Raw genomic sequence first — 23,999 nt, forward strand, 5'->3', positions numbered from 1 at the left:
CCAGAAGTCTTTGCTGGTGGCCCTGCCATGACCCCCTGACCATGTTTCATGAAGATCCTCCCTCCCACCTCTTTTTCCTCTCCCTGACAAGCCACACAACTGTCACTTTGGCTGTTCAAAAACACATTTGCAGGGCTGGAAATGTAGCCCAGTACGTAGAATGCTTGCTTGACATACACAAAGCTCTGGGTTTGGATCCATTCACATAAATGGCAAGATGATGCTTGCCTGTGATATCAGCCCTCAGCAGGAGATGCAGGATGATCAGATGTTCAAAGTCATCCTCAGCTACATGGTGAGATCTAAGCCGGCCTGGGTTACATGAGACCCTGTCTTAAAAGAAAAGGAAACAAGGTCAAAACCACTTGCCCCGTTCCCTCCTTTATTTTTTACAGCCTTTATTTTTAAATACAGGCACATTTGATTTAGCTGCCATGGATTAATTCATGTCACTTCAGAATAGACAGAAACAAAGAGGGATTCACAGTAGGTCCTTTGAAGTCAGGTTCTCTGTTTCAAATCAAGACTCAATCACTGAGAACATGGGGGATCCACGTTACCTCTTTGGGACTCGGTGTCACCACCCCAGCTTCTGTGGGTAAGAGAGACTACAGTGGCAGAATGTAAAATGGTGGTGGCCTTTTCAAGTTCATCTGCCAAGACAGTGGCAGGGTCAGGTCTCCTGACGTCCCATTCAAAACTGTTTCTGTTATTTTAACTGTTCGGTTTGAGGCTGGGGAGATGACTCAGTTGTTAAAGGCTCTTGCCACACAAGCCTGGTAACTCCAGTTCGATGCCTGAACCCATGTAAAGATGAAAGGAGAGAACCTAGGCCACTAAACTATTCTCTGACTTCCACATGGACACTCCCTGATATGCACACACATCCACACAAACTTTTTCAAAGGGCAGGTGTTTTCAAAAGGGAGTGAATTTATGCTCTCTGGACACTCCCCAAGCATCACGTTGACTTCTCTGCATCCATACTCAATCTGTCTCATGCCAGCCTGGGATACTGCTGTGTTTTACTTAACTCCAATTTGCAGATAAAGAAATCAGATCTTGCCGGGCAGTAGTGGCACATGCCTTTAATCCCAGCATTCAGGAGGCAGAGCCAGGCAGATCTCTGTGAGTTCGAGGACAGCCTGATCTACAAGAGCAAGATCCAGGAGAGGCACCAAAACTACACAGAGAAACCCTGTCTCAAAAAGAAAGAAAGGAAGGAAGGAAGGAAGGAAAGAAAGAAAGAAAGAAAGAAAGAAATAAGGAAGGAAGGAAGGAAGGAAAAGAAATCAGATATCAGAGCAGCTCAGAACATGCACAAACATCCCACTTAGACCTCTGATCCATGACTTCCTGGCTTTAAAGGGAAGGGGTGCTAAGGCTCCAGCTGGGTTGGGAGAAGTTATGGGTAGATGGGGAGGAGAGGGTCATGAGCCAAGCAGGGTTGCCATGGAAGGTACTTGCTGATTAATGTACCTGGACCACCAGCCGTTCCGTCCGCCCAGGAGGCTAGCAAGCATCTTCAAGGCCAATGCTAAGGGTAGGTAGGAACAAGTGACCCCCAGGTACCCTGACAACAAAGGCCTCTTCAGTGCCTGGTTCTGGGTATCTCTCTTGTCTTTGCCTATTCCCTGGCTGTTCAAAGTCCCATGTGGGAGAGGGGAGGAAGTTGACCAAACCCCAGGTGCCATGGGGCCTGTCTCTCTGATGTCCCCCTCTCTCTGCAGGCCCTCTACACCCACTGCCTCTTCCTGCACGAGGGCTGGCCGCTGTGTCTGCGGGACGAGGTCGTGGTCCACCTGGCACCACTCAACCCACTCCTGCTGCGTCAGGGCGACTTCTACCTTCAAGTGGAGTCCTGGGAGGAGCAGTCTGTCCACATGACACTCAAGTGTCTCTCCTCAGACCTCTGCAAGGTGGACAAGAAGCCTATTCCTGAGACCTCCTATTCTCTGATTTTCACCCCAGAATGGCTGGAAGCCATCAACAGTGACTTTGAGGGAAGCCCCTTATACAACTGTCTTGTGGCTTCAGAAAATGGGATCACGCCTGTGCCTTGGACCAGGATAACCAGCCCAGAGTTTATAGATGACAGACCCCCAGCAGTGAACATCCCTTCTTCAGATGGGAACACTTGTCCTCTAGAGGTGCTCCATCTGAGCAGCCCCCAGGAGCTGGGCCAGGCCAGCTCCTTGGGCAGTGTGGGGTCTGTGGCCCAGAGTTGGGCTAAGGATAAAGGGAAGTTGTCTAGAGACAAATATCCCGGGCTCATCAAGGTTGAGCCAGCAAGGCCAGAGCAGATGGCCTTCAGGATGGACAGTGAGACCAAGGAGGGCCTGGAGGGGGACTATGTGGCTCTCCTGGGCTTTCTCCAAGAGTGTAGAAGGGGGTCTCCAGACAGGGAGGTAGTTACACTCAGTACGAACACTCAAGGATCACAGAAGGAGACATCTGGAACTAAGGGGACACCTCTGCTTGGAAGGGTCCTACCTCCCCCTGGGCCAGATGAGGGACTTCCCTCATATGTGAAGCCAACAGACTCTGAAGAGAAGCCCTGTAGTGGGGGCTCAAGAAGAAAGGGCAGGCACAAAGCATCTGACCACATTGCAGAGAGACAGCCCCAGCAGCCCCACGTTGGTGTCCTGGAGAAGCTGCTGGACTGTACTTCTGGCCTAGTGGAGGACACTGAAGAAGAGCCAGGAGCTTCTAAGATGCAAACGCCTTTGGGAATGCCAGCAGCCATGGTCGAGCTCAGGCCTGGGCCAAGACAAACACCCTCTCCTCTCTTGTCCTCAGCTGCCCCTGTAGCCCTAGCCTCTGAGACAAAGACAGAGGAGACCACACCAGGATATGGCAGACCTTCCAAGCCCGAGGCCTTTCTCAGTAGGAACATCTCCATCTGTGGGTCCCCAGCTCCTGGGCTCCAGTTCCCCTTCTTGAAAGGACAGAGGGCGCCTCTGATGCCCCCTGAGAAGGCCCTACTCCAGCATATTGGGAAGGCCCTGAGCCCCCTCAACTCTCTGCAGCCTTGCGGAGCCAAGACCCCAGGGAAAGGTAAGAGCACACACTCAGCAGGGCAAGAACCAGGCTTCCCTGGTGCAGGAGGCTGTGAGAGACAGGGGTCACAAGGCTGTCCAAGTCTCAGGAGTGTAGAACTGAGCAAGGCTATTCATTAGGTCTGTTTGAGTTCACATTCCAGCTTTACCTTGTGCTGTGTGACCTTGCCAGATGTCTAACCTCTCTGAGATCAGGCCTCTTTCTGTACTTGGGGGTGGGGAGGCTCATTTCCAACACAGAATTGTTCTGATGGTTCAAGACGTACCAGAAGAAAGGGACTTGGCAACACTGGCAGAGAGTAGATCATGCTATAAGCCGTATTATCGTTTGGATGGAAGACAAAAAACACTGTCCCTCGGAAAGTCTGTCTCCTGTATGACAGCCTTGCTTTGTTCTTCCCCAGATGGGACAGCTCTCCCCAGAACATCTGGCTCAGCCCCACCGTCTGGGAAACTGCCTGGCTTCCGGAAAGATTCTGCAGGTCCCCCAGGAGGAAGACTTAGCCTGAAGGAGTGTTCCAGGCCTGAGCCCAGGATCGGGACTCTGGGAGCCAAGCTTCTCCACTCCAGGATAGCTTGCCTGCCAGGTTCTGGAATTCAGGGGGAGGGGAGGGAGCAGAGCATGCTCAGATGCTGGTGGGGGGGAGAGGGGGAGGCCTAGGAGGCTGCAAAGTTTCCAACAAAAGCTTGGATTAGAGGCAAGCCATTTCTAGGTATCCATCACTCCATCTGTCCACCTATCCATCCACCCAACCATCTATCCATCCATTTATCCAGACTTCCATGAGGAAGCCGAGGTGTGTTTCTGGCTCCCTAGAAGCTGAGCTTGAGACAAAGGTTCTTGGAATGGCTCCCATGAGAATGGGCCCAAGCAAAGCAAGGCAGGCAGGGGAAGGGACGAGCAAGGTGATGCCAGACCCGGGGAGGCTCCAAGATGTGGGTTATACCAGCTGGCTGGCTAAGGTGCGGGGGTCAGTATTTAACTTCTGGGTCTGTTAGACATTAACTGCAGGCTGACTCTGGGTGTGTCAATCATTAACTGCAGGCTGATCCTGGAATGGGATGCAGGGCAAGCTAATAAGCTAATACAGCTAAGGGCAATTCTTCAGGGAAGGAAGCATCTGTGAGCCTCTATTAATAGTTCTTCCAGCCTCTGGTGAACAAGCAAGTACTCCGCACACTAAGGGGCTTTGGACCAGGTATTGACAGCTTCCAAGCTTTGGGTGTTTTATTCCCGATTTGTAGTTCTTTGATCGCTGTTTCCCTAGACTCAGCACTGTGGGTTTGTTAGGAAACGAGTCTATGTGGCCCCAGCACCCACACACATTTTATTCTAGCGTTAGAGAAACCACAACAGGCCATTGCAATCAAACATAAAGAAAATGTCTAGGAACTGGGAAAATAATTAGTGCTCCTGGCCCAGGCTTCTAGCAGGAGAGGCCAGGAAAGCTTAGGAGCTAGCCATGTAAATGTGGGGGACAGCACTTCAGAAACTGGGAACCCCACATGTAAAGGTCAGGAGCACAAAGGACCCCTGTGCCTTTGGGAACTATCTGTCTTGCCACCTTGCTACTCCTGGACTTCCACATCTCCCTGGCCCCATCTCCCTGCAGATCCCAGAGGAGGCCTCTGCTGGTGCCCCAGTCATGGGCTGAAGCGATACTGAATTTTTCAGAGGCTATAGGAGCCTCCTGCACTCCTCCCGCCCCAGCCTTCCCTATTTCCACATGACGTTGGTCACGCAGCATGCCCATAGCAGAAGGGTTTTCTGGGGCTAGAGATGGTATTTCTGGTACCGCCCATCAGGCAAGGGCAGTGTTTGGGGCACAAGGATCTCTTTGGTCCAGTGAAAAACAAATCAGGTTGGACAATGATGCTTCCTGTGTGGGGTGCTGCCTGTTGCCCTGTTCCTGATCCAGGCAGCATTTGGTGGGCAGGCAGAGCCAGACTATGGTTACATGGTTGCCATGTCCCAGGGGACCCAGCATCTGATCCTTTGACTATTCAAACTTGGGCCTAGGGACTGACTCCATCTGTACTGCTTGGGAGCCAGGGAGAGGAGGCAAGCTGGGCCACTGGGTCTACCTGCACTCTGCAAGCTCCCAGACTTACAGAGTTTGGACTGCATTGCTCTAACCTCCATGTGCCGGCCAGCTCCTCAGGCATCCATGCTCTGATGCTGTCCTAAGCCAGTCCCAGGAGGCAGTGGAGTCGATGGGACAGCTTCCTGCAGGGCCCTGAGCAGGGGAATATGGAAGTGGTGCATTGGCCAGACCAGGGGCCAGAGAGGATCTCCAGAGCTGGAGACTGGAGGGTGGGGGCGGACCAGACAGGCAGAGCTGGGTGAAGGAAGGTCCTGCTAGCTAGGCTGACTTCCTGGGCTGTGAGTCCCCAGGGACAGTGAGACACACAGCCCCATTCCCTTAGAAGAGGAAATGGCCTGTCAGCAATACACAACTGGAGAAGAAATAACAGGATCAGCCTGCTGTGGTCTGTGTGAGATGTGACAGAGATGGTGCCCAGTCACCACAGATGCATTCACTGGTCCTGGCTGAGTGCTGAACACTCTCAGGAACTAACTCAGTTAATCCCCAAAGAAACCTCATCTGCCTAGAATTGAATTTGTCTCATGAGATAGATGAAATTATTAAAGCTCAGAGACTCACAGACTTACCGAGGGACATACAGCAAGTCAGGATGTGAACTAGTCTCTGTGACCACAGAGCTCACTGCACTAGCTTTGCTTCCTGGGGTCCATGCACTGCAGTAGGGTGCATGTCCTATCCAGAGACAGTCTCAAGGACAGTGAACTGATTCTGTGCTGAAGAAGAACTCAGGGAGACTTTTCTCAGGAAGTGTCATTGAAGCTGGGCCTTTGGAGGATGAAGAGGAGTTTGGAGGTCACAGAAGGAAGAGAAGAAAGGACAGTCCAGGCAGAAAGATCAGTGTAGGCAAAGGCCTAGAGAGCCACAGAGGAGGCTCCCATGGAGGGTCCCCCAGAATTGCCATTACTCATGTGTCTTCTATCCTTCAGGTGGTAGGGACCGGATGGGGCGGCCTCTGCTTCTGGTGTCGACCATGCAGGAGGCCTGGGAGGCACCCTGGTGTACTGCCTTGGAGGTCACGGAGTTGCTGTCCTACTTATGCGGTGTTCCCAGGTAAGGGGACACTGTCATACCCCACCCCTTAGCCAGATGTGTAGTGGGAAGGCTGCAGGTCCTTCCATCCACATGTGTTTGCACAGCCAGCCTCAGGCGAGGAGTTGGGCTCTGTCCCTTCAGCCGGGGCCCTCCCAGGCTGGTGGGAGAGGGGAGGTGTGCAGTACGAACTCCCAGCTGTGACCTGGTAGTGCACTGGAGTCAGAGAATGGTTAAATGAGCTGTTGAAGCAGCTCACTCAGCTCATCCCCAGTGCTTCACACTCTGCAGGCCTGAAAATCTGCATTTCTAGATAGGTTCCTGGTGACACTGATATGTCAGAGGCTGGAGCAGAGGTAATCTTTGAGAAGCATTGTTGTAGTACGGAAAAGGTGAAAGGGTTGATTTCAGCTGGGAAGCTGGGGAAGGCTTCTCTGGGGAGTGGCATCTTAGACATGAGTGTCGTCGAGTAAACAAAAGACAGGGCAAACAAACGAGTGAGTGAATGAATGAGAGAATTAAAGAATCAGAGTCTGGGACCATAGCTCAGTCAGTAAAATGTTTGCCTTGTAAGCAAGGTTATCCGAGCTCTAACTCCAGAACCCATGTACAAAAGGGCATGTGTGGTGGGGCACGTTTGAAGACACAGATAGGACAGCCTAGCCTTGCCAACTGGCATATTCCAGTCAATGAGAGTTCCTGTTTCAACAAAAAAGGTAGAGAGCCCCTGAGGATGGTACCTGAGGTTGTTCTCCAGCCTCGGCACTCCTACATTTAAGTACCTGCACACAAGCACACACATAAACGCATGAGAATAAGCCCAAATGGTGCGCGGTCCAGACAGATTTCCAGCCCCCAGTCTCTCCAATCTTAGCCTCCAGCCCATGATTCAGACTTCATGGTTGGGGAGAAGCCCATCTGGCTTCTGAGACACAGGCTCCCATCAGGACACGCAGAGGTGGCATTTCCCTGCCCTGTAGCTATAGAACCCCAGCAAACTGGAGGTTCAGCATCTGGGGGGAGGTTAGGGAGCCATGAAGTTCCTTGGAATCTTCTTTACCACCCCTCCCCAGAGCCCCCTGTCTCCTGCAGGCCACCAGACACCAGGTTTTCTGCAGGTGGAAAATGGCCGCCTGTGTCCCTGAGAAATGGCCCTGTGGTAAACAGAGCCCTGGAGTATCTCCCCACCCACTTTGATCTGTGACCTTGTGACAATGATTTGACTCACCCTGTCCCCTCAAATGACCAGGGGGCCCAGGTAGGGTCACAGGCATCTGGAATGAGGGGAATATACAAGGCCAACTTCTCAGTCTACTGCCTGGCTGGCTGCTCTGTGTCAATTCCCCTGCCTGGGATAGCCATAGAAAGCATTTATGCCCCTCTTGCTCTGGGCAAGGAGTGGGCATATGACGCAGATGAGGCTGAGGGCACTTACTGCCCACCAGCCCCCCTGGGCCCCACCCACCAGCCCCCCACCTGCATCTGCTGCTCAAGGTCTGAGGGCCCTGGGTTGGGCCAGGGTGCGGTGTGGGGATGGGGGAAGACTCCCCTTTGACTTGGGTCTGTAATTAGGCTAGCCTGGGACCTGGGAAGCAGCCACCATCCATCCTGCCCACTCAGGTGATAAGAGCAGGGGGCAGCCGGATGTGAGTGGCTTCAGTTCAAGTTGAGAACAGCCTCTGGTTGTCTGCCTTGAGTCCAGAATTAATTCTTCATTTCCTTGCAACACTATGAGTTATAGTAATTATACAAAGTAGGGGTTTCCTTATGGCTCTGTGTCACTCAGTTAGTTAACCTCTCTCAGTCTCCTCTGGCCTGCTTGTTCCCCTCTTCCCAGCACCTCCCTCTGCCCTCCGAAGAACTCCTTAAAGGAGAAAACAGATTTTTCGGAAGTCATTCAGTTAGCTTTTCTCATCTTATTGGGAAAAGATCGGTCATATGAACCCACCTAGCCCAGTCATTGGCCAGGGAAGTTGGGTCACTGGTATGGTTTCTACAGATCAGAAAACCACAGGTGGGAGCTGGTAAATCGCAACAAACCGGGGGTCCTGCCTACACAAAGAAATAGGCAGGGGGCGGTTTCATCTCATTTAGTTTTGCTTGGAACTCTGGGAACGGAACCGAGAGGCTCACACACAACCTCTGAGCCACATCCCTGACCACAAAGGGTGGTGAACACAGTCTCACAGTGACCACAGCGATGAATCACCTGGGCCTGAGCTGTGAATGGAAAGGCTGTGGATTCTACAGGAGGAATCATGGGTGCTTCCTGGAGGAGGCATTGGTCTTGCAGAGTGAAGACTCTTGCCAACTCGCTTCCCTCACCCTTCCACCAGGTTCTCCTGAGCCCCAGGCTGCCTGGCAGAACCTGATTCTGTCTTCTACCCACAGGCTGGAGGATAAAGCCAAGGGGCTGCTGGTGGTGATTGATGCCAGGAAAGGGCCCCCGAGTCCTGCTCTGGTCGGCGCCCTGCAGAGCACACAGGTGAGTACCAGGTAGGAAGCCTTAGTCTAGCTGGTCTTGGGAGTCTCCAAGGGACTGTGGCATGCCCAGAGCCTGGTGGGCTTAAGGCTGGCATTGCAAAACCTGGGCAGAGAGTTCTGGTGGCAACTAAGGAAACCCTGCGAGCAGGCTTCTAGACAAAGGGCGTTGCCTTGCTCAGTATAATGAATCGATTTAAAAGCAGCTGCAGCGGTGGGTGCTGGAAGAGAGGGTGATGAATAGCTCCCTTCAGAATACGCACTGTGTCAGGCTAAAGGGGTGCAGGGCATGATGGGGCCTTGAGGTGAGAGGTCGAACTTTAGAGAGAACTGGTGCGTGATGGGAGAGACAGATACAGCAGGGACCTTAAAGAGTAGAGGGGCTTCCCCTTAAAACCCAGAGAAGAGCTTCATTTAAGAGTGAGGATGAGTCAGGTGGCGCCTTTAATCCCAGCACACAGAGGCAGAGGCAGGTGGTTCTCTGTGAGTTTGAGGCCAGCCTGGGCTACAGAGCGAGTTCCAGGACAGCCAGAGCTACACAGAGAAACTCTGACTCAGAAGAACAAAACAAAACAAAAGAGAATGAGGATTAGAGAGAGTGTGTGAAAGAGGAGAGAGAACCAACCACTAAGAGGGACGGGACGGGTACAGGAGTCTCCTCAGAAGAGCCGCCAGAGCGAATCCCTCTAGCAACCCCAGAAACAAGAGAAACATCGGACCTTTATAAGTTTGTGGGGGTAGCAGGAAGTTTTACATCACACGACTTATCTCAATATACCATACGTGACAGAGAGCAAGGGAGAGCCGGACACCACAAAGGGAAATCAAGTCACTGGCTACCTCTTCGCTCTCTGTGCCAGAGAGAGCTGCAGGAAGGTGTGGCCTGGTCTCTTCAGTCTGTAGGATCAGGCCTTTTAAGAGTGACCACTGTCTTAAAGGGGCAGGCCCGTATTCTCACAGCCAGGAGCTGAATCAAGCTGTGCATGCATACCCATCCAAGGGCTCAGAGAGAGCCACCGTCGTCGCTATTTCTGTCCAGGCCCTCCTACAAGGGTGCCATTTTTTTTCATGGCCTCACTTCCACTGGGTGGCAGTATGGTTCCCAGCAGCTTGAAAGTCACACAGTCCTTTGGTTCCTGTAGGACACAGGAGAGAGAGGTTCCTGCCAAAGTTTCTGGGGGTATCATTAGTGCTGATTGGCTGACATGGGCTAAGCCCCATGTTCTGGGGAATTCAGGGTTTAGCCTTGGGCCACATAAACCCCCTGACAGAGAAGACTCTTGACTAGTCAGTATGAGCAGCCGGACGGGTGAAGGTTTGATGTACGCCTCCTTGGCCATCTGACCTCATGTCTTATAGATAAGGAAACTGAGACCTCACGGAAGGCTTGCAGTACAGCTTGGGTTTGTTCTCTTGAGGCTAGTGGTTCACTCTAAACATGTCACACAAAGCCCCCACCCAGGGGACCACACCATGCCTATGCATGTCCCTCAGGAAGGAGGGGGAGACGAAAGGGGGAGAGGGGACAAAGCAGCCCTGACAAGGCTCTCTCCTCACAGGCCCTGGCTCCAGCCTCCATCAGCAAAGTGCTCCTCCTGGGAGAGAAGGCATCCAGTCTTCAGCTACCTGTACTACCTGTCCAGGTGAGTAGAGGCCTGGGCAGCAGTATTGAGAAAGAGCTGAGCCCTGGAAGAATGAGTTCTGCAGTCGATTGATGATGTCTGCCTTGAACACAGACTTGGAAATAGAAGTATGTGTGCTGTGTATATGCCATTCCACAATCAGGGTCCGGTTCAAATGATTGATCAAAGCTTACAGAGAAGACTCACTGCTCAGAGCACCACTCTGGACCTTCCCAGTGAGAGATGTGGTGCCTGGACAGAGATCTAAGCAGGACCTTCTACATCATCTCTAGGGAGACTCCTCTATGCCTCCTGACTCTCCTTTCATCTGCAGGTGGAGGTACTGACCTCGCTGAAGGCCCTCAGAAACCACGTGGACCCTAGCCAGCTGCCCGAGGCTCTGGAGGGCCCCTTCCCCTACCACCACAGCGAGTGGGTGCAGTTCTTCCAGGTGTCTACTCTCGTAGCCTCTGGTCTCCAACCCTTACTTCTCCTCATCCCTTCACTGCTCTGCCCCATGGGTCCCTCAACCCTGTCAAAAACAGGGTTCAAGACCAGACAGTCATTCAACAAACATTTACAATGAAGGTACAGAGTAGCCCCCATAAGGCCTCAGGCTCTGGGGCCTGCCTTCTGGGTTCCAGTCCAGCTCTGCTCTGTGACTTTGGCTAAGTCACCCACCTTCTCTGAGCCTTGCTTTTCTCATCAGCAAAGTGGGGAATGGGGAGGGCAATGAAATTGCCTTCCTGTGGGATTTTTATGAGGATTGAGTTCATGTTAGTAAAGGCTTTGGCTGCTGTCAACTGAAAGTGAATTGACAGGCATCTGCTCCGCCGAGCCATGGACGTGTCACACGCGGTGGGTTAGTGTGTATTGCCTCCTGTAGGGCACGGAAGGAACCTGCCTCAGCTGTCCTCCCACAACTCCACAAGCGGGTATTTGGTGCCCAGCTTAACTCAGGAGGCCACAAGGAGCAGGGCAGCACATGGAATAGTCTATTTTGAAGGCACTGAACGCCCACCCAGAGCCCCTCCACCAGCTGCCCAGTCAGGACCTCTCAGCCAGGGCCTGAGGGTTCCCTTTTCCACTATGGTGTGACCGGCAGCTCCCTGCCTCTCCGCACAAAGTATGACAGCTTCCAGCCAGGGTGGGGGTCAAAGTCACCCTCCACGGAGAAACCCTGTCTCTCCCAATGGTGTGACAAGTGGTTGTCTGCTGTTTGTGTAAGAGACCTCGTGTGAATTGTTCTGCTTGTTTTTCCTTTTTCTTGCCAGTGATCTGGGCAAGCACCGTACCCAAGCTTACAGGGTCTGGATGTGGCTCAGGCCACACAGCTATATCTTCTTGACTTCCCTTGTGGTCCAGTTGGCCTTAAACTCAAGAGCCTCCTGACTACTGCCTCCCAAGTGCTGGAGTAATAGGCCTGCGCCTCCGTGTCCTGCTGCTGTCCACTGTTGAGTACAGTGTAACTGGAGTCAACCAATGTTGGACTGAAAGGATTTAGGTTTGTAATCCCAACACCCGAGACAGGAGGATCAGGAGTTTAAGGTCATCCTTGGCTACATAGCCAGCTCAAGGCCATCCTGGGCTACATGAGGCCCTGTTGCAAGAAACTAAAACAAATAGACCCAGAGAAAGTCCCACTGAGATGACTCAGTGCGTAAAAGCACATGTCATGCAAGCCCGGTGACCTGAGTTCCATCCGTGGGACCCACGTAAAGGTGGGAGGAGAGAATCAACTCCATGAACACCCTCTAACATCACACACCACGGCGTGCACACCTCTCTCTCCCACAAACCATGCTTACAACCCTCTCTCCCAATAAAAAGTAAACAAACAAACAAAAGAACCAGGCAGTGGTGGCACAGGACTTTAATCCCAGCACTCGGGAGGCAGAGGCAGGCAGATCTCTGTGAGTTCGAGGCTAGCCTGGTCTACAGAGCGAGTTCTAGGACAACCAGGGCTACACAGAGAAACCCTGTCTCAGAAAAACCAAATAATAATAATAATAATAATAATAATAATAATAATAATAATAATCAGGGGAGGGGGAAGGAGAGAGAGGCGAGGGGAAGGGGAGGAAGCAGGGAGGTGGTGCTTTCTGGAAACAACCAGTACAGCTTTGGAGGCGGTGTCCACCTGGCATCAGGTCTCTGAGTCATTTCCGGCCAGTTTCTAGTCCCCAGCAGGTGTTCATGGTTCTACAGGACACTTAGCATAAAGGGTTGGGCATCCTGGTCTTGGTGTCCTGGGGGGCGGGGATCTTAGAATCACTCCCCTGAAGATGTGGAGGGACAGTGTGTACACACACTCAGTGACAAATCCCGCTCCCAGGCTCCGCCTCCTTCTCCAGAGGCCTCCCATTAACCCAGTGACCTTTGAACTTCAACTTTCAGACTGTCCCTTTAAGTGAGATTGTACTGGGTGATCCAGAGATGTGGAGGGACAGTGTGTACACACACTCAGTGACAAATCCCGCTCCCAGGCTCCGCCTCCTTCTCCAGAGGCCTCCCATTAACCCAGTGACCTTTGAACTTCAACTTTCAGACTGTCCCTTTAAGTGAGATTGTACTGGGTGATCCAGAGAGTAAACTTTATGGTGATCGGGAGTCTGGCATGTTCCAGGCTGCATTCTAAATCCTGTACACAAATTAATCCAGCAAACCCCTACCCTGCTGTAAAAAACCACCTCTCAGAAGTAAAGGGAAGCCCAGAGACGTTAAATAGCTTACCTGTGGTCTCACAGCTAGCTGATGGCTGAGCTGGACCACATGTGCTTCTCCAGTCCACCCTCTCACCCCCATCCTGCCCCTTCTATGAAGACCCCCAGGGTCTGCGAACAGCTCAGGCCCATCTTCTCTCTCCTCTGGCTCTGGTTCCCACGCTAGAAGCCCCCCAACCTTGCAGCAGCAGCACTGTGGCTTGGAGACTTTGTAGATGTTCTTAGACTCTGTCCCGGATACTGGCTCAGCTGTGGGGGTGCGGCAGGCTAGAGATGGGAGAAAGTCAGGGGCATGGGGTGGGGGTGGGGTCATCCAGAGCTTCACTTTCACCAGCTCTCCTGACAGTTCTGATGTAGTGTAAGTTCTAGAAGCCCTGCCTGGTGCCTTCCCACGTCCTCCTGGGGAAAGACAAATCTCCTCTTGGTCACCCAGGCTGAGTTCTGCGCTCTGGTGCCTGTCCTTGCAGAAGCTGGACCCGTTTGTCACTGACCTTCGCCAGGCCTCATCCCTGCTGCAGGCTTCCATTCAAGAGTTTGAGAATGGTGACCCCCCTGGTGGGGTGCAGGTAAGCTTGTATGCCTCTAGCATACCTCTAAGTATCAAGAGCACTGGGAAGGGGACACCCAGAGTGGTCATTCTATTTTTCACTTTGTCACTCAGATACTAGATCTTGGGCATCCAGCATGTGCCCTGCACTGGGGACCCATGAGGAAGCAGCTTGCCTCTGCTCTAGTGAGGGTCATGATGTAGTGGCAGAGTGGCCATTTGCAAGGTAGTTATGAGGGGCTGGGGATGTAGATCAGTGGTAGAACACTTGCCTGGGATGCAAGAGACCCCAAGCTGTAGCATGAATCTTAAAAGGTCTTATTAATAAAAACAAACCTGGAGCTAGGTATTGGGGTGAATGCTGAAAGATTAGAGAAACAGAACCAGCCACAGCTTCCTCACCTCGCCAATTCCTCAGCTGATCTCATTTCCTCAGACTGGAAGCCTCTGAGTCCTCATCCAAATGAATCTCAGCTGAACTGTGCTGCTAACAACCTAAAAGCTTAACCAAGCTAGTTCCTGGTCCTTATGCCTTATATACCTTTCTGCTTCCTGCCACCACTTCCTGGGATTAAAGGCGTGTGTCACCATGCCTGGCAGTTTCCAGTGTGGCTTCGAATTCACAGAGATCTGGATGGATCTCTGCCTCCAGAATGCTAGGATTAAAGGTGTGTGTGCCACCATTTTCTGGCCGCTATGTCTATCAGCTGTTCTGTTCTCTGACCTCAGATAAGTTTATTAAGGTGCACAATATATTGGGGACACAATATCACCACACTGAGTTGAAAAAAAGGGGGGTGGGGAGATAGTTACAAATTGTGTCAAAAGCCATAGAAGTGGTAAAAGTGAGAAAGGTGAGTGGTCTTTGAAGAGACGGTGTTTAACTGAGGCCTGAAAGAACGTCTTTGAGGGGAATGAACTCCAGGCAGAGAGCAGGCACGTACAAGGCCCTGAGGCAGGGGATAGCTGGAGGTCTGGAGCAGAGGAAAGAAGAAGGAGCTGGCCCAGGAACCCGGCAGTGAAGGCCTGGGGAGTTTGAAGCAGGGCATCATAGGATTGCCCTTTGATGTCCTTTTTTTGCTGCAGGGGGCGCCAGAGGGCATCAGAGAGTTCAACCAAGAGTCTGAGATGGGTGGTCCCTAGAGAGGATGGAGCCAGGCCCAGTGAGGTTACCATGGTGATAAGAGGGCCATAGCTTCAGAAGTATGCTGGAGATTAAAGGGCAGAATTCCTGGAGATGCTTGGATACCCAAGTGGGAAAGTTAGGCTCTATGGGTGTGCGGAGCCTGGAAGGCTAAGGGAAGCGTGGAGATTGGGACCTCAAGACACCCTCCTATGTCGGCAGGAGGCCACCAGGTGCCTGAGCAAGTCCAAGGATCTGATGGGGGCTGTGCTGAGGGACCCTGGCCTGCTGGCTCTTCAGAGGGAAGGTGGAGCAACTCTGGCCAGGCTGCAGCAGGAGGCCAGCATGCTGAACACCAACCCTGAAGTCAGGTATAGACGATCTCCCGTCCTTCATTCCCCATCAGAGCTTAGAGGTGGGGCTGCCCTGTGAAGGGAAAGCGTAGGGTGGGTCTAGGGACACAGCTGCCTCACACCCACCCTCTGAGCCTTGGGGATAACCTCGCCATCCCCGCCTTCCTCTCTGGCCGTCTTCAGCCAGGAGCAGGCATTTGAGGACCAGCTCTCTTCTTTCCTCCCTCCACACACAGACTGTGTCCTTTTCCAACCCAGACTCTGGTCCAAGCCTTTCAAGACCCGTCTCATTTGTTCCTGGCAAGAACTTGATGCTGCCCACACCACTCTTATTTAGCAAGAAGATGAGACTGAGTACTGGGAAACAGTAGTAAGGCCCATAGGAACCCGGGCTGAGACAGCTAGGAAGCTAACCCTACGGGCCTGCCTTTCCCACACTCAGCCTGGCAGAAGGACCTCAGGAACCACAGGTGGGTGACAGGCCTGACTGGATGACACCAGCTTCCTTGACTGCTGTGAAGTGAAACCTCCTCAATCTGGAAATCGATGTCCTGCCTGCTGTAAACTCAGACACTCTGGGAAATTACACCTGAGAAACTTTGCTGCATCCACAGAATAATTGAAACCATTGTGCTAGCTGGGCGGTGGGGGCTCACGTCTTTAATCCCAGCACTCGGGAGGCAGAGGCAGGTGGAGCTCTGTGAGTTTGAGGCCAGCCTGGTCTGCAGAGCAAGTTCCAGGAAAGGCAGAAAGCTACACAGAGAAACCCTGTCTCGAAAAACCAAATTAAAAAAGAAAAGAAAAAAAAGAAAAGAAACCATTGTGCAGAATTACTTTCAGGCTGTGTGTAAAGGTATATCTGAAATGCAAATGGACTTCTTGTTTAGGCTGAAGTCCCATTGCCCACATGCCTCATTATATATATTCAAATATCCTAAAACTGGAAAAACTCCTAAATTTGATATGCTTCTGGGCTCAAAGAAGGGATGCTGAGCATGTAATTGAATTGGCCAGCAATTAGAAATATTTGCTCTAGTCAAACATAGTATGTATATGAGAGCCAGATGCAAAGCTGAGGCACACGCTTAAGAACAGCTTGTGCACTGAACCAACGTTTGATGTGTGTGTGCATTGTTCTAAAGAATTGTACATATTAAGTCATTTAATTCCCACTTTTGAGGTGGAGCCCAGGAGTCTCCTTTTGTTACAGTAGGGGAACCTGAGACTCAGAAAGGTGCACTGAGTATCCTAGGGTCACACATCTGGAGCGTGGTGGGGGCCAGAAGTAGATAAGGCTGGCAGAACACAGCACCCTGAGATGCACACCTAGACGCTGCGGGCAGGCTCATGCAGGTGGAGCTGAAACCACGGTGGGGCCTGGTGTCTAACGTGGACCACCTCCCGCCCCTCACAATGCCCTGTTGTTACCCACCATGCTCCAGCTTCACCGGCCTCACCCAACCCCTCCTGTCTACCTGAGGTCCCTCCAGACCTTTGAGCTGGAGCTCCACCAGAGGGCGCTGTGGGCCCACGCTCGCCGCGGCCCTTCCCCTGTTCAGCGCAGGTCCCTGCAGCCCTCTGGGCTCGCCCTTTCTTCAAGCATCTTGGGCTTTCTTTTGATGTAGGTGGACCCGGGACGGAGGGTCCCTCCAAAAGGCAGCCTTCCTTCCATCATCTTTGTCTGAAAACAGGCTCCCCAGCGCATTTGTGGGGAGGCTCCAGGTTTCTCCCTTCACTGAGCATCGCCGGGGGAGAAGTTCTGGTCACAAACCTGCTTTAGATCTTCTGGCTTTGGCCACTTTGAAAATGCCTTGCAGGGCAGGTGGGCCCCAGGTTCAAGGTCATCCTTGGTCACATAGGAGTCACAAGCCAGCTTGGGACACTGAGACTCCATTGGAGACAAAAGACCATGATGAGTTACAGTTGCCTCCCTCTCTTGCCCCTGTGTCCTGCAGAGTGGACGCTGGGAAGATAGGGTGTGAGCGCCAGCCAGCCCCTAGTTCTGGGCACTCCACTCAGTGTTTCTCATGAAGGAGGGAAGGTCCCCTGGCTTCCCAGAACCCCTAAGCAGCACTAGAAAGTTCCAAGGCTGGGGCCTCGTGCAGCAGTCTGGTGTGGAAGCCTCTGCTTTGAACACTTTCTGCTCACAGCCACTCTGGGCAGCGGGTTGTTACTATTCCCACTTTACAAACAGGGATCCAGAGCCCCCCAAAGTGGTGATATTGCACCAGGACCCACACTAGCAGGTGGTGGGACTGGGATTCAGACTCAAATCTACTCAGCTGGCTTGATATCCTGCTAATTTCCTGCTGCATCCTCAGGCTCATGGCTGAGGCCCAGAGAGGGCTAGGGATCTGTTTCAGGTCACACAGCAGGTCAGTGGCTGGCAGCCCAGCTGGGGCCACAGATGAGGAGGGCAGGCCCAGGACTGGCGAGAACACAAGGAGGGACGTCTTCTCACCCTCTTCTCCCTCCCAGGAGCCATCTGACTGAAGCTGCAGCCCTGTACAACCTTGTGGATGACCAGCTTCACGTCCTGGTCACTGCGTCCAATCACCTCCTCCGAAGGCTGGAGCTCCGTGTCCAACTGGGCCACCTGGAAGCTGCCATCCATCAGGTGAAGGGGAGGCTACTGGGGGACATGGTGCTTTACAAGGGTCACTTAGTTCTGGAGTTAAAACAGGCTGGCAGCCCTTGGGGTTGGGGTCAAGGCAGAAAAGATGTCATCCAATCAGTGCTTCAAGGATTAAATTATGAACATAAGGGCTGCACCTATTGAGCGCCGACTGAGTGTATGCCTGAACTAGAATATTGTGAATATTCTTGTCTTCCAGTGTGGTCTCTTACCAGTGACATAGGAGCTTTAGGGATTCCCCACCACAGATGGGGAAAACCAGGCCGGGCAGATACCACCTACTATGGATGCACATCTGTGCACATCTGGAGTCTGAGACTAGAGCTGTCAGTACGCCTTCACCTGGCTTCAGTACTTAGCATCAACACACCCCTGTCTGCCCTGGGTGGGGTCATCCCTGCTAGGCACTTAGTCTTGACCCTCTCAGGTCACCTGACTGCTCAAGCCTCTGCGTCCTCATTTCTAGCCTTGAGTTTTGCAAAGACAAAATATCTTTGTCAGCATCCCCGGAGCAAGAAAGCCTTATTTTCTTTCCCTGTTGCTGTGATAAGAAAAATGCTCTGACAAAAACAACCTGAGAAAGTTTATTCTGGCTCTTTAAGAGTACAGTCCAGCCGGGCGGTGGTGGTGCATGCCTTTAATCCCAACACTGGAGACACAGAGGCAGGTGGATCTCTGTGAGTTCGAGGCCAGCCTGGTCTACAGAGTGAGTTCCAGGACAGGCACCAAAACCACACAGAGAAACCCTGTCTTGAAAAACCAAAACAACAACAACAACAAAAGAGTACAGTCCATCACAGTGGGGGGTCAAGGTGGAAGGATCATGATGCATCCACAGTAAGGAATATACAGTCCAGGATCCCAGCCAGGGAATGGCATCACCCACAGTGGGCAGGTCTCCCACTGCAATTAATAAAATCAAGATAAGCGCCAGGGACTAGTCTCCTAGGTGACCCTGCATTCTGTCAAGTTCAGATTAGCACTGTCACAGGGAATGTCTTAGTTAGGGTTTCTATTGCTGTGAAGAGACACCATGACCATGGCAACTCTTACAAAGAAAATATTTAATTGGGGTGGCTCACTCGTAGTTCCAGAGGTTCTGTCCATCATGGCGGGGAGCATGGCAGCCTGCAGGCCGATGTGGCGCTGGAGCTGAGAGCCCTACATCTTGCAGGCAACAGGAAGTCGACCGACACACTGGGTGGTATCCTGAGCATAGGAAACCTCAAAGCCTCCCCCACAGTGATATACTTCCCCAACAAGGCCACACCCACTCCAACAAAGCCACACCCACTCCAACAAGGCCACACCCACTCCAAGGCCACACCCACCCCAACAAGGCCACACCCACTCCAAGGCCACACCCACTCCAAGGCCACACCCACTCCAACAAGGCCACACCTCCTAGTAGTGCCACTGCCTATGAGATTATGGGGCAATCACATTCACACTACCACAGGCTAGAGGCACTTTTCACCATCTGTCCCTCTCTGGCTGTTCGTACCTATCCATTATCCATTGCACCACAGGGCCACATAATGCTGATCCATTATCACCCATAAACTGAAGCAAGGGCCAGGCAGCGACACAGTGAGCTCTTGCAGGTGTTTCTCCAGTCCCAGTTACACACCCCTGAGACAGGGAGCTCATTCCCCAGAGACCAACTTTTTATGACCAGGTGACAGTCAGTGGCCAGACTGACCTAAGCCTTGCCTTCCTGCCACCTCATGCCACCTTGACTTTGTCATACACACAGAGGGTCTCCTGGTGCAGGGCACTCACAGTACCACATCCCCTCTGGGTTGAGCTAAGGGAGTCCATTGCCCTCTGACATTTGCAAAACGCAACCACACTCTTCCCTCCTTGATTCTCCTGCCCTTCATGGGGAGGGTTTCCATCCATCCAGGCCCACGACTGACTGAGGACAAGAGGGCTTTGGCCTCTCAAGAAATCAAGGGGTTAGGGAGTTGGCTCAGTTGGTGAAGTGTTTACACCACACAAGTACATGGACCTGAGTTTGAGCCACAAAACCTAAGTAAAACACTGGGTGTAGTGGTGTACACTTGTAATCTCAGCGCTGAGGAGACAGAGTCAGGAGGACCCTGGGGGTACAATAGCTAGCCAGGCCTAGCCTGACAAATGAGTCCCAAATCCCAGTGAGAGACCCTGTATCAAAAAAAAAAAAAAAAAAAAAAAGAAGTCAGAAAGAAAGAAAGAAAGAAAGAAAGAGAAAAAGAAAAAGATGGGCAGCTTCTTAGGAGCAATTCCAAGTTGACTTCTAGTCCCCACACACAAGTGCATTCACATACACCCACCTGCACACATACACACATCTGCATGCTTGCACAAGCCCATGCATGTAGACACATACAAGGAAATAGACAATTGGCTCAGGATGGCTCCTTGGTCACCCATCACAACTGAACCACTGTCCTCTGCCCAGGTCAGTGACTGGATGGAGCGGGAAGGAAGCCGGTATCTGCAGGCTCTATCCCCTGTTGATATATGTGCAGAGACAGTGGAGAAAGTCCACGCCGAGTTTGAGGATTTCTTCCTGCAGGTTGCGGTATGTTCCAGGGCCCAAGATGCCAAGAGGTCGTTGAGGTGGGGTCTTTTAGGTCCCAGATTCAGGGGTGAGAAAGTACAAGGGAGCTTCCAGAAGTTGTGAGGGGACAACCTTGACCACAGAGCAAGGGGTCATCCTGGATTACAGAGGCATTACCTTAGGTTCTGCCTCCTCCAGGAAGTCTTCCAAGACCAAATCCAAAGGAGTCAGAATCCGCAAGGGTTTCTTAAAATTCAGGTACCCAGGGCCCAGATCTTGGCCTCCTGGGTCAACTTGGAGAGACAGTCAGGAATGCTGCATTTGTGATGGACACAGGATGCTTTGGCCTGTCACAGCCTTCAGGGGACTCTCAGGCAGTGTTGGATGGAACTGTTCTGGACACAGCAGAGAGGACTGTGGGGGATCCAAGCCTCTGACCCAGGCTTTAAATTCACAGAACCTCCCAGAAGAATGTGAACTTCCAAGGCAAAGGCCTGGGCTGTTGGATGCATCAGTCTTTGTGGGCTGAGTTTTGTAGTTGGGGAAACTGAGGCTCAGAAGGCCACAGCGGCTCCTGACTGCTGGGCAGATCCTCAGGCGGGAGCTGAGTGAATGTCCTTTACCCACTCAGGCCCAGTATCGCCAGGGCCTGGAACTGTCCAAGCAGGCTGCGCAGTTGGGAGCTGTAGAGGAAGGGGCAGGGGAGACAGGGCTCCCAGACCTGGCAGCCTTCGCCTCCACGCAGCAGGCCTTCCAAGCCAGGCTGACGCACTTCTACATGGCGGCCGAGAGGCAACGCACTGACCTGGAGACTCTGCTCCACCTCCACCGCTTCAGAAAGAAGGTGAGTGAACCTCGTGGCCCATCAGAACAAACCCACATCCTCCTACAGGGTGGTACAGGGTCGGGGCGGCCTGGACACAGATCATGTAGCAATCAGGGAGAGGAAGCTGGCATGGGGGCAAGTGTGTCCTGACCTGGGGATGTGCCTGGGTCCTTCTCCAAAGAGAGGCAGAGTGGCAGCTGGATCCCTTATCTGAGTAGGCAGGGTGAAGATGAGGTGGAAGTGGTTAAGCTAGAAGGGAAGCCCGCCTGAGTGCAGACCCTGCAAGTGAGCACTTCATACTTGCCTGCTTCTGGGTGAGTCCGGGCCACCTGCATTGTGCCCATTTTACAGAGGAGAAAACTGAGGCCCAGAAGAAGTAAGCTACTCAGGTAGGATTAGGCAGTCATTGAGTAGGATTTGACTTCAAAGTTTCACTCCTAAATGCACCTAACCCACCTCAACCCCCCCCCCATTTCCTAGTGGAAAAACTAAGGCCTATGGACAAAAAAAGAAGGGCTAGAAGAGTTGGGTCCCAGCTGGACAGGAAGTCACATGACTACCCTATGCCCTCAGCTGCCCCTTGAACTTGCCAAAAGGGACAGAGCATGGGAGGGGCTTGACCCCACCCACCAGCTGTTGGGTGGCTCGGGGCATGAAGGGACATCTGGGAACATGGGATGCTTCTGAGGACAGTGGGAGGGACCCAGACAACTCACAAATGCCTGGGGACCCAGAGGACAGGGCTTCCCTGTCTCCTTGGGTCAGGGACAAGCAGGCAGTTGTCAGCAGTGGCAGTGAAGGGGCACCCTGGAGAGCACAGGAGGGCAGCGTCCAGGATTCAGCCCATGTGGGCTGTTGACAGCTGTCCTCACTCCTCCGAACCTCAGCCCCTGCTGACAGTATAAATGGCTAGCACCGGTGCAGGGTCTCTACGCCAGGCTCGGTTCTGATCATTTCCCTGTTACACCAACCTTCTGCTGAAAACAGAGAGGTTGAATGACTCACCCAAAGTCACAGAGCTGGCAGATGGCAGCACTGCAGTTCAAAACCCAGGTCTTTGGCTTGAATGTACTCCCACCCAGGTGGTAGGAGAAGCAGATTCGGGCTGCACAGACGGCTCAGTGGTTATGAGCACTGGCTGCTCTTCCAAGAGGACCCAGGTTGGATTCCTAGCACCCACATGATGGCTCACCACAGGCCATAACTCCCGTTCTCAGGAATCCAACACACACACTTCTGACTTCCCCGGGCACCAGGCATAAATGTGGTGCACTAACATTCATGAGGGCAAAACCCTCATGCATGGAAAATAAAATAAAATTTTTAAAGGGAGGAAAGCAGATTAAATTTGAGGAACCCCTCAGAGCAATGTGCCTAGCGTCAAGGCCGTCTGGAAGCTTCTCTTCGCCCAACGATTGCTGGCCACTTCCTCCCGGCAGCCTTCCCAGAAGCAACTCAGCTCCTAGCACTGAAGCCTCTGCACCCGCTTTTCCCCCTGCCTGGAAAGCTGTTCCTTGGCCAGAAAAGCCGAGGCCTGTCCTGACCACTACACCTACCGTGCAACAGCTTGCCCCTCAGGATCTGAAGTGATCCACTGCTGGTCGCCTGCTTGTCCCTGGTGTGCTCTCTGGGTTGTGAGCTCGCTGAAGAGGCAGGGCACACTTGATGTCCTAGCCTGAGATGGGTAAAGGGAAGAGAGCAGGCTGGGCCTGGGGGAAGGCAGCCCTCTTCCTAAGCAGGAAGAGCAGCATGGGTGGGGGCAGGCTGGACCGCCCCCTTGTCCACCTCCAGCAAAGTTGGATCAAGGCTGGACACTGCTGCCCTGGCCATTCTGCTATGCGAGGAGGAGCTGGGGATGGTGTCTGAGTCCCTGGGCATGACTGCCAGGCTTGGCTGGGAAGATGGGCACTCAGACAGGGCTCTACCCAGGTGGGGCGCCCGAGTGCTGTACCTTCTGCCCTAAACTATCCTAACTCGATTGGCTGCTAAGGGAGATTTATGGCGCCATGAGTTCTGAGTGCTACTGTGAATATGAAGCCATTTATCTAAAGACAAGCTCCCTTAATCCACAGAAAAACGCCTCCTTGCAGCAAATGATTCTGCTGTCCCCTGGCCAGTGGCCCTAAATTAATGGAGAGAGAGATTATCCTTTGCATCAGCTGCTGTATTGTACAGTGGGGGTAGTGGGGGGGGGGAGTGTTGGGGACAGGCAGAGTCACATGATGGGCAGAGGCCCAGCTGGTGTATGAGCTGTTGGGGCCTGCAGGACTGACTGCCACCCCTGTTTGAGCCAGCTTTTCTTTGGGTACAAGGAGGCAGGTTGGATCCATGATGGGATCCCAGCTCCCCCTTACTGCACTGTGTGACTTGGAGTAAGTGAGTTCATTGCATTGTGCCTCAGTTTCTCCCTCTGTGAAATGGGATACTAATCTAACTCACAGTAGTGACTTGGGGCACTTATGGAACCAGATAAACAGATGACTCTCTGAAATGCATCAGCAACACTCCTTCCTCAGTGTCTCAACTGCCCTGACCCCACCATCCCACCCCGGGCTGAGAATTAAACCTAAGGCCTCAAGCCTGGTAGGCAACCACTCTACCAGCAGCAACTCACATCCCTAGCCTTTTTACTTTTTATTTGAAACAGGGTCTCCTTACATTGCCCAGGCTAGATTTGAACTCACTCTGTAGCCCAGGAAAGCTTTGAATGTATCATTCTCCAGTCTTGACCTTTGGAGTGGCCAGAATGACAGGCTTTCACTACACTCAGTTTGACCTGTGGAGGTCAAAGGACAACCTTGGGTGTCAGTTCTCACTGCCACCTTTTTTGAAACAGTCTCTTGGCATTTGTCACTGAGCATGCCGTGCTAGCCAGCCCTAGAGCTTGTGGAGATTGTCTTGTCTCAGCCTCCCATTCCACACCAGGAGCAGGGGGATTACAGTTACAA

The 23,999-nt window shown here is 52.6% G+C and overlaps 1 protein-coding gene across 3 annotated transcripts in view; it reads left to right on the forward strand.

The window, feature by feature from the left end:
- The window catches only part of Kiaa1755 (KIAA1755 ortholog), a 44,400-nt gene that overhangs the window by 12,538 nt on the left and 7,863 nt on the right, over positions 1-23,999 (forward strand). For 2 of the 3 annotated variants that reach the window (XM_036185919.1, XM_036185920.1), the window contains exons 3-13: positions 1,731-3,057; positions 3,464-3,646; positions 6,094-6,217; positions 8,588-8,681; positions 10,237-10,320; positions 10,634-10,750; positions 13,490-13,588; positions 14,915-15,063; positions 17,524-17,662; positions 20,124-20,246; positions 20,857-21,069. In XM_036185919.1, the coding sequence (XP_036041812.1) occupies positions 1,731-3,057; positions 3,464-3,646; positions 6,094-6,217; positions 8,588-8,681; positions 10,237-10,320; positions 10,634-10,750; positions 13,490-13,588; positions 14,915-15,063; positions 17,524-17,662; positions 20,124-20,246; positions 20,857-21,069 (2,652 nt within the window). The remainder of the gene's footprint in view (positions 1-1,730; positions 3,058-3,463; positions 3,647-6,093; positions 6,218-8,587; positions 8,682-10,236; positions 10,321-10,633; positions 10,751-13,489; positions 13,589-14,914; positions 15,064-17,523; positions 17,663-20,123; positions 20,247-20,856; positions 21,070-23,999) is intronic. The other variant, XM_036185922.1, reaches the window with a different exon arrangement.

This window comes from Onychomys torridus, chromosome 4 (assembly GCF_903995425.1).
Source record: "Onychomys torridus chromosome 4, mOncTor1.1, whole genome shotgun sequence".
Lineage (NCBI taxonomy): Eukaryota > Metazoa > Chordata > Mammalia > Rodentia > Cricetidae > Onychomys > Onychomys torridus.